The following is a 9,445-nucleotide window of genomic DNA, read 5'->3' as shown; positions in this document are numbered from 1 at the left end:
ACCTCCTGAGCAGAGGCCAGGGCACCTTCCAGATCCAAACCCTCCACAGCTGCTGTTTTACAGCAAGTCTAACATTTCCCCTTGCCTCAATGCTCAGCAGAAAGTGAGAGCAAGAGGTGGCTCAGGCACCTGATCTCCTCCTGCCACCTCCTCCCCCTTGCATTTGCACCACCCCAAGCACAGCAGAGACCCCAAACCACCCTGCTCCCCCCAAACCCAGGGGCTGCTAAAAATGCCCCTCTTATAAACCCCCCATCCCATCCCTTCCAGTCCTGCTCCACTTGCAGCCCCTGGGCTGCCTTTGATTGCTTAGCCCCTTAACCCTTTCCTCGCTGGTCAAGGGGACAACCCTGCACACCGCTTGAGCAACTGATGTCCCAGGGAATGCCACAGCGTTACAGGTCTCTCATTTCAATCTGTAAACGCCATGGCTTGGGAGCGCTCCTTGCTCTCGTGGTGGCCCCAGCGCTGTCCTTGCCACAGCAAAAAATGGACCCTGGTTAATGAACAGCCTGGCAGGAACAAGTTGCACCATGGCCAGCTGCCCCAAGGAGAGCCAGCACTGCCCTGGAGCAGCACCCAGCCACATCCTGGCAACACCAGTAGGTGATTGCCATTTGCAGCCTCCAGCCCTGGGAATGGTCCGCAGTTGGCTGTGGGTCTGCACCCTGTGGCCAGTGGGATTCAGGGAGCACTGCCTTTCACCTGTTAACCAGTGCTGGGAAGTGCTGGGTTGGTGCCGTGCCTCAGTTTCCCCATCTGGTAAACGATGCTCACCTCCCCGTAAGGTCCTTTGTGGCTCTTGGGCAGCCCAAATGCTGAGCAAAAACAATGCTCCACCTTTTCTCTCCCCTCTTGACACACAGACACACACAAAAGCACTCTTGGCTTCATCCAAGTGAGGAAGTAAGAGATGGAACCTACCCAGGAGGGATCACGGGGGAGATGGGGGTGCTGATCTCTGTCTAAGCACCCTTCCTACCCCCACGTCACTTTCCCCCGTGTCCTTCCCTTCCCAAACTGCCCGAAGGCCGGGAGTGCTGCGAGATGCCAGAAAGTCCTTTGGGTGATTAGCAAAACGACCCTCTTTGCTGTCATAGGGGCAACAATTCTCTTTACTGCTCACAGGGAAGATATATACAGGGGAGGAGGTTTGTTCTAACATTAAAATGCATGGTGTAGAACGTAAAAAGGAGGGTGAAACGGGGAGAAGAGAGCAGGTTTTCCATCAGCAGCTCCCCCGAGAGTGGCTGGGGGTGTGGGGAGGTCCTGGGCACCCAGCAGGGACCCCTCCACATCTGGAGCAGGTCAGCACCCCCCTGGGACTGGGGACGTCAGCCTTGCCAACCAGGTGGGGTGACCGCCAGGCAGGAGAGGTGGCACCTCCACACCTCTCCTGGGGACCGATGCCGGCGTGGACACCAGCCCCCGAGGCCGAAGAGCACGTCCCGCAGGTGGGAAGGGAAAAGATCAGGAGGTGGTGGTGCCGTGGAGAGGTCGGGGAGCCGCTGCACACCAGGGATGCCAGCGCAGAGGGTCCCTGCAAAAATGCCCATCGCAACAGCGGGAAGCAAAGTGAGAAGAAGAAGGAGGTCGACCGGCCGGAGCGCCTGCTACATGGCGGTGGTGATCACCCTCTCCTCGGGCTCCAGGGTGTTCTCGTAGGCGTGCTGGCTCTCTTTGGACCTGCGTCAGGAGGGAGAAGCACAGCGGTGAGCTCGGCCCCAGTAAGACCAGCCACCCCAAAGCCACCACTGGGGCCCTGACCTTTGCTGGTGCTGGCTGTGGGTTGAGTGAGGGGTGAGGTGGGGAGGGCAGGAGGGGTCCCTCTGCCAGGGGGAGAGCCAAGCGCGGGGTGGGAATTGCTCTGATTTCTAGCGAGGGCTGTTTTGACAGTCGGCATCTGCGTGGTGACCTATGGCCACTTCGGGTGGTTTCCTCTGTTTGGAAGGTGTGATGTAGTGTAAGAAAAATGTGGTGTAGCAGGTTGCAAGGTGGTGGACGGACCATGGGGCTCAACTGCAGGGATGGGGAGATACTGGGGAGGAGGGGATACTCCCTCATTGCCTTGTCCTTAGCCCTGTGGAGAATAAAAGCCCCCACACCAGATGCATGGGACATGTGAGACCCCGAGTAGGAGAAACCATGGCTCTGCACGTCTGAGCTGTCCCCAGGGGAACGGAACAGAGCCTGGGAGCCATGGGAAGGTGGTCTGAGCAAGTCCTTCACCTGAAGTCAGCTGCAGCAGTTAGGTATCTCCCTTCATGGCCGTTGGACATGACAGCCTCCTGCTTGTCCTCGACGCTCACCACTGTCTCGACATTTTCCCTGGAAGGGGGAGAAGGGACGAGCTGAGACAGAGCAATGGAGGGGTCATGCCGGGGAGTAGCTCGCAATGGTGATGGCAGAGAGGAAGGGACTGCTCCGACACTACAGAGGAAATAAGGGACCTGGCTGTGTGATCCTGGCCTTGGGCAGCCAGCTCAGCCTCCTTCCCAGCAGGACATGAGCGAGGGGAGACACCCTTGTGGCAGGTTTGCAGGGACCTTGCTTGGACACCCAGTGCCAGCCCCTGTCTCTGGAGCTGGTGCTCCCAGTGACCGGCTGGCAGTCAGCAAGACTCATTTGTCAATACATGGGATTGTTTTCTCCTGTTAACTGGTTTTTCCAGTCTCCTCCTAGGTAGTCTGTTGCAAAATAGTCCCCTATGGGTCCCAACTGACACCAAGAGAAATGTCGTGGAGGCTCTGCCAGTGCCGCAGTGCTGGGGCAGGACGGGCGCTCGTGTGCACGTCCATGCGTGCAAAGTCGAGCTGCTTTCTCTCAGATGCGAGTCTGGATCACTCGCAGAAGGAACTACGGGGCAGGGACCAGGTGTTTGACCTAGCTGGAGCCTAAAAGCAGGGCTCTGGAGCAAGCCCATGACCCAAATGGCGCCGGGGGGGGTTTAGCTGCGGAGGGTGGGTGCAGGTCCACCCTTCATGCACATCCCTGCCTCCTCCAGCGCTCACCCAAGGGCAATTTCAGAGGTTTTTCCGAGGAACAGACTGGCATAAATAGGCAACGGTTTGAGCTGATAGCTGCTGTCACAGTGACAGCGCAGAGCTGGCAGTGCGCCAGGCTGCCGAGCCTCGCTGCCCGCTCTTCTGAAGAGAGGCCAGATTAATTAAAACAAGCCGCCATCCTCCGCCTCAAGCCCTTCTCAACATCCTCTGCCTCTGGGCTGGGAAGAGGCAGCTGGGCACGGGCAGAGACGGAAAACACCATCCCTGCCTCCCATTCCATGGGCTGGGGGCTCCTCCAGCTTGAGGACAAAGGTTTGTCTTTGGGAAACAAAGACTACAGTTGCAAATCAGGCCATATAAATACATATATGTATACACATTGCACTATGCATTGGCCCTGAATGCATCCCAAAGGGCACCCTTTAAATGCATCTGGGGCAGAAGCCGACCTGTTGAACTTTGGGGTACACCCCAAATCGCCACCTCCTCAGCCTGAAGAGGCTGCAGGGATGTGCGGATACAAAAAGACTCCAGCAACTTTGGGTGCAAAGCACCAGTGCAGAGGAACTGGGAACTGGGCTATAGGGCGCCTTTGCTTTTCATCCCCTGTTAACTTTGAGCTCAGGTTCAAGATCATATTGCTGCAGCTTAGCCAGTTAGCCTGAGCAGGAGCAACAGCCTGTGGCTTTGCTCAGCCAGCAGCGGGCAAGAGGTAACTGGTCCCACAGAGCTTTTTTCTGATGGTTAAGGCCACCTTGGTCGCCTGTGCCATGGGCTCCGGGCAGAGAGTGCTGCCACGGCTCAGCTACCTTCTCTTCTCCCAGCTCTTCCCGGAGCCTTCTGCTGACTTGGCTCAGTCTGCTTTGCAAATTAAGCTGTTTGGGGCTTGTTTTCCCATAGATACAATGCACCCGGGAACTGCACCCCCAAATCTGTAGGAAACTAGGCTGAGGTCAGTCCCTTTGAGACAAGTGCCCACGTAAACCAGCCATGATGCTGCAGCTCTCCCATCCCCAGCACAGCTCTTCCTCACGGCAGCATCTGAGTGCTCTGCCTGGGGGTGCCCCTGTGCTGGGAGCAGCAGGGATGGACGGTGCACGCTCGCATCTGGCAATAAGTAACAGGGAGCGGAGACCAGGACAGGGAGTCTTTGCTCTCCCCGCCTGGCTCCTGGAGTAGTGATCACGGTGTTCCCAGCCCTGGCACGGGGACAGAGGCGGCTTGAAATGACCCATGCAGAGACAGCTAAGCCCAACCCAAAGCACCCCCCAGGGCTCCCACACTTACACTTTCTCCTTACACCAGAACCTATTGACCACGAAAGCGATGGCCACCAGGACTAGAAACACAACCACTGCGATGACACCCTGCGACCATGGCTGGAGACTGCCCCGGGCTGCAGAAAAAAAGAGGGCGCATGTTAGAAATACATCTTCAGGCTTTATCTGCTTCGCCAAGCTTCTCCCATCCAGCTTCAGCAATGTCCAGCCAAAAGCTCCATCCTGCAAAGTCGAGCAAAGCATGTTGCTGTTAATCCAGGCTGGCTTACCTGGGCAATAGCAATGAAATAAAGTGCAAAGAACAGCAGTTTTGCTGGCATTTGCATGTGGAGCATGGTGCCTTGCAGCTTCGGGACCCCATATATATATATATATATATATATATATATATGTACATAGTGGGGCACAGATGACTCTGGGGTGGGGGGACAAAGGGCTGGGGGACATGGAGGGAGGATGTTTGCCCAAAGTGGCAGGGGAAAGAAGGTGGAGGGGCTTCAGCAAACTGTTTATTCTCCATCCCCAGATGCCACAGACATTGTTCCCACATTATATTCCAAATACTGCTCAGTAAAATAAGGATCCCACAACAGGGACAGTGTCATTCTCACAGCAAACAGTTGCTGGCATGGATTTCAGTAAAATCTACTGTTCAACAATTTTCCAGAGCAGCAAGCTGATTTATGATGGGAAATTGAAGGCCGAAGTGTTCAGAGGAACAGCCTCCAGTGAAAGGCCAGGCAGGGCTGGCGGGAGGTGGTGGTGGGTGATTGGGAGCTCACCACGGCATCCCTGGCTCCCCCAGGGTGGGATGGATGGCTTCATACATTCATTTTTCTCTAGCTGGGCTCAAGTGGTGATGCAGCCACAGGCGGTAAGGCTGTGAGACATATTCCTGGATGCGGGAGGATCTCAAGGGCACGGTGATGAGGAGAGGAAACCTTGTCCCAGTCCTTGCTGGGGCGGCTGTTCCTCACCTCCCAATGGCTTTTGGGCAACAGAGCACTCAGATGTATTCAACCCCATCCTTAAGTGTTGTCCTGAATATCAGCATTCACATCAGCACCGAAAGGAGACCTTGTCCATGCGGACACATCCCTTCAGGATTTAATTACTACTTTATTCAGGCACGGCTTTTCCTCTTTTCTGCTCATCGAAACACCAACCCTTGCATGTAGGCGAGGTCCCTCTGCGTGGGCAGATGGGGCAGGTGGACGATGATCCTCGCCAGCCCCAGCATCAACCTCGGACCCAGTCCCTGCCACCGGCACCCACAAAGCAGAGCTGCCCCAGGATGAGTGCATTGGTACTTCAATCTGAATGGGGAGCTTTATGCTAGCTGAACACTTCTTCTGTCTCATGGGAGACAAATCTCTGCTATAAACAGCAAATAATCTTTACTAGCGGCAATAAAGGTGAGCTGTATGTTCCACATGTGCGAACTCCTCATCCACAGCCAGCTCCATGCCGGCTCCGCTGCTGCTGACAGTCCTCATCTCCTTCCTCTGGTTTTGGGGAGGGGGACTGTCCTTTGTTAAGGCTTCCAGCTCCTTGAATCCTTACTGCAAGAGGCTTTTTTTTTTTTTTTTTAAAAAAACGCCAAACCAAAACAAAGCTCTTTTTTCCTCTTGGAAGTGAAATCAGCCTGGCCGACTGATTCACTGTCTGTGCCAGTCCGGAAAGTGGTGGCACCCCCGGGCGAGCAGCCGGGAGAGCAGCCCTGAACAACGGCCTTCAGCCCCCCCCACCTCCCCGCAGAGACACTTGCCATGTTTATTGCAAGGTCCCAGGGCCAATACTCAAGCGGGAGGAATTCAGGCAGAAATTCCCTCTTGTATCAGCATGGTTTGGCTGAAATCCCATCATATCAGCAAACTGCTGGTGGGGGTACCAGCGGGGCAGTGGCAGTGAGGAAGAGCAGAGCTTGGTCCCCTCCTGCCCCACCTGATGGGCAGGAGATGCTCCTGCCCCTGCTGCCCACCACCCCCGTGGGTGCAGCCCCAAACACACCGATTGCCTCCAGGCTGAGCTTTGGCCCGTTTTGCTTCCTCCCTCGCTCTGCCCTTGGCTGTTATCTCAGCCACAGTTATTTATTAGTTGTGGTTTATTTTTCCTGCCAGGGCCAAGGGTTCCAGCCTAAGCCTAGGAGGGGATGGTTGGGTCCAGCCCTCGGTGAGGTTTCTGCTGGAGTTAAGGGAGTTCAAGGTCAACCGGGGAATGAAGTCAGCGATGACTAAAATCGCCGAATTTGCATCTCGTGATCTTCAAGCAAAGGAGGTGAGAAGATAAGTGGTAGGAAACATCTTCTGAGCAGCCTTGCTCAGGAGGTACTGTCTGGTTTTGCAAACCAAACCTTACTCAGACAGCTGTTTCCACCAGATTTCAGAGCATCCAAAGCCAAAAGGAAAACTATCAAACCAAAACCAAGCAGTTCTGGCTTTGAGAGACCACATAGAGCCTGGCTGCAAGGGGAGACGAAGATGGCAGGGGAATCAGCTAATGCCTCCACATCAGGCTGAAATACCCCCGTGGGCATGGGGAACTTGCGTGGGCATAAGAAAGGAGGCATGGGAACCAGGCTGAAGCAAGAGCTTGATAGCATCTTCTCCGGGAGTGAGTATGCGGATGGCAGCCCTGGGGGGCACCGCCTGGTTGGAGTCCCACTGGAGCACACCTTGCTGCCCTGCCAGGAGGGATGGCCAAAAGGATGAGTCTCGCTTGTGGAAATAGGACTGTGTTCCTGGAAAAATTCTTTACCAGGGATGTCCCTCCCAGGACAGTCTGTTCCTTGGGCTCTGCCACCTCTTCTCCATTTCGCCCCACGGCAATGATGGGTTTTTCCCTCCCGAGCAAGATCTTCTAAGCCAGAGTAAGCAACGTGGGGTCTGCACGTCGACAGACGTGTGTCTGTGCATCTGCAGCTACAGATGAGACCGAGGGAAGTGCTGAGGCCAATATAAGCCCTTGCACGTGCTGTAGCTCCGTTTCCGTGCTCAACGGCTGGTTTGAAGACACAGATCTGCTTTTTGATACATTTTCCCTGAGTGCTTGGAAAGCATAGGCTGGCCCCTGTGTTTTCCAGTCTCTGAGGAAGCTCTGCCAGGCTCTGAACTGTCATTAAAGGTTGTTTTTTTTTTTCTCTTTCCAGGCAACAGCAAGACTTTCAATCCTGCTGACAGTGGAGACCCCAGACTGTTAAATCCTCAGCAAGTTGGTAAACAAATACAGGAAGAGCGGTCAGGGCTGGGGCATCAGAAGGAGAAGGGGGAGGGAATTTTCCAGGACTTTGGCAGCATCAGATGAGTTTTAAGTACTCCTCATTATTTCTAGCGTTAGACAAGTCCTTCCACAAATTTCCTAAAAATAATGCCCTGGCCATAGGAAGTTTCTCTATTCAGTCTTCGGGAAGGGAATGGGAGGGCAATTCGCAGAGGAAAATATTTGCTCCCTCACCCTCGGCAATGATCAAAATTACAGATTAACAGGAAAACCTGTGAGCTTGGGGAGTGATGCTTACCCAGGGACGAGAGCAAGAAGGAAGAAAGACAGAAAAAAAAAAAAGCCTTAAGAAAACAGATTACTCATCTGGGTGCACAGTCCTACCAGAGGTAAATCAGAGCTGCTTTATCTCTGTCTAAGCAGGAGAAATAAACCTCGGACGGCAGTTTTAGCCTTCGGCAAAACAGGTAGAAAGTCTCCGTGCCCCGGCTCTGGCAAGACCTCCCAACCCACCGGACACCCACCCGTCCCCATTGCCCGCTGATGTGAAGCCGGAGCGAAACCTCAGGCAGGAGCTGGGATGTTTTTTCTCTTCCCAAGAGGCTCTTCCATGGTTGTCCCTTGTCCCCAGAGCCACCCCACGGAGCAGCTCCCGCCTGCCCGCATCTCGGCGCACCTCCCTGCCTTTCCCCCCTGCCTCAGTTTCCCCAGGAGGTCAGGCAGCTGCCTGCACTTACCTTCCTGGCAGCAGGCAGGCTCCAAGGCCAGGAGCAGCCCCAGGAGGAGGAGGAGGAGGCAGCGGGCAGGCATGGCGGCAGGCAGAGCCGTGGGCTCTCGGGGAGCCGAGGAGCAGCCGAGCGCGGCCCCTCCTCGCAGGGCGCTGCGCTTTGGGCACGCCGCCCTCCCACAGGAATGAGCGGCTTGGTCAATTATCAAACGTATTAACGAGGGAGGCTGATGCTCACACCTGGTTATTCAAATCCTGCTGCGGGCAGGGGTGGAAGGAGGTGCCTCTTTCTTTCTCCCGCGCGGAGGTTGGCGGGGAATTTGGGGCACGGTGACTTGAACCTGACAGTCCCTTTAGGGCGTGGAAGGGGACTCAGCCACAAAACATTCACAGCGGCCCAGGAGGAAGAAACGATGAGTCAACCTCTTCCCCAGCATGGCCGCGGTGCTTGGGGAACGTGGTTGCACGGGACCGGGGTGTCCCCCAAGTCCCCCTTCCCGCAGCGGGAGAGCCAGGGGCTCCGGCGATGCCCCAGCTCTGACATCCATTCCCACCCCGCGGGACCCCAGGTCCTGGGGATGTGGGGAGCTGCCCGGCATGGCCCCCCCTCGCTTCCTTGCTCTTTTCTTTTCAGCGAGTGTCATTAACAACCCAGCAAAACACATTTGTGGCTTAAAAACATCCATTTAATAAACCAGGCTCGATGCCTTCCACCTCCAATGCCTTGTTTAATGGAGAGACTGTAAAACAAAGCAAACACAGCATTCATTTTATTGAGCCTTCAGGGCCGTTTCCAAAATTTCTTTGACACCAGAAGAGGTAGAAACACCCAAAGACTGGCAGCAGATGCTGCAGGATGGGGAAGGTTGCAGGTCCCAAGTTAAGCAGCTTCCCAGCCCATGCCAGGTTTGGATGGCTGACAAACCCACCCCGCAGGAAGCATAAAAGCTATTTGGCTTCACAGCTGCACAACTCCAGCTACTCCTGAAGGAAATTTTAAAACTGTGAGCCAGTGGTGTATTGTAGCATCTCTATAAGCCCAGCCCCGCAGGGGTCTGGCGGTGTCCCCCCCTCTCCAGGGACCCTGTCTGGGTGCTGGGTCCCATGCAGGCACCCACAAGGGACCCACGCTCAGGAATGTGGAGCACCCTCAGGAATACATACCCACCAGCGCAGGAATGCCCTCCTCTTTGCCCTGGATCTAGAATAACGTC

General features: G+C 55.3%; 1 protein-coding gene across 1 annotated transcript; it reads right to left on the bottom strand.

Annotated features, from left to right (window-relative positions):
- Positions 1–1,087: 1,087 nt before the first annotated feature.
- Positions 1,088–8,447, bottom strand: PDZK1IP1 (PDZK1 interacting protein 1). Its single transcript, XM_069788341.1, has 4 exons — positions 8,242–8,447; positions 4,293–4,401; positions 2,230–2,328; positions 1,088–1,686 (listed from the first exon to the last, which is right to left on the bottom strand). Exons 1-4 carry the CDS (start codon positions 8,312–8,314, stop codon positions 1,614–1,616), a joined length of 354 nt encoding a protein of 117 aa, XP_069644442.1. The 5' UTR covers positions 8,315–8,447; the 3' UTR covers positions 1,088–1,613.
- Positions 8,448–9,445: the final 998 nt, after the last annotated feature.

The sequence above is a fragment of the Haliaeetus albicilla genome, chromosome 8, assembly GCF_947461875.1.
Source record: "Haliaeetus albicilla chromosome 8, bHalAlb1.1, whole genome shotgun sequence".
NCBI lineage: Eukaryota > Metazoa > Chordata > Aves > Accipitriformes > Accipitridae > Haliaeetus > Haliaeetus albicilla.
Note: the sequence above shows the minus strand (reverse complement) of the source record. Positions and strands in the feature narration are given on the sequence as shown.

Excerpts from the sequence above, each read along its gene's own strand:
- PDZK1IP1 (XM_069788341.1), bottom strand. The coding sequence starts at position 8,314 with ATGCCTGCCCGCTGCCTCCTCCTCCTCCTCCTGGGGCTGCTCCTGGCC. Across the intron at positions 4,402-8,241 it reads GCCTGCCTGCTGCCAGGAAG|CCCGGGGCAGTCTCCAGCCA; the intron begins GTAAGTGCAGGC and ends TTTTTTCTGCAG. Across the intron at positions 1,687-2,229 it reads ACTGCTGCAGCTGACTTCAG|GTCCAAAGAGAGCCAGCACG; the intron begins GTGAAGGACTTG and ends CTCCTGACGCAG.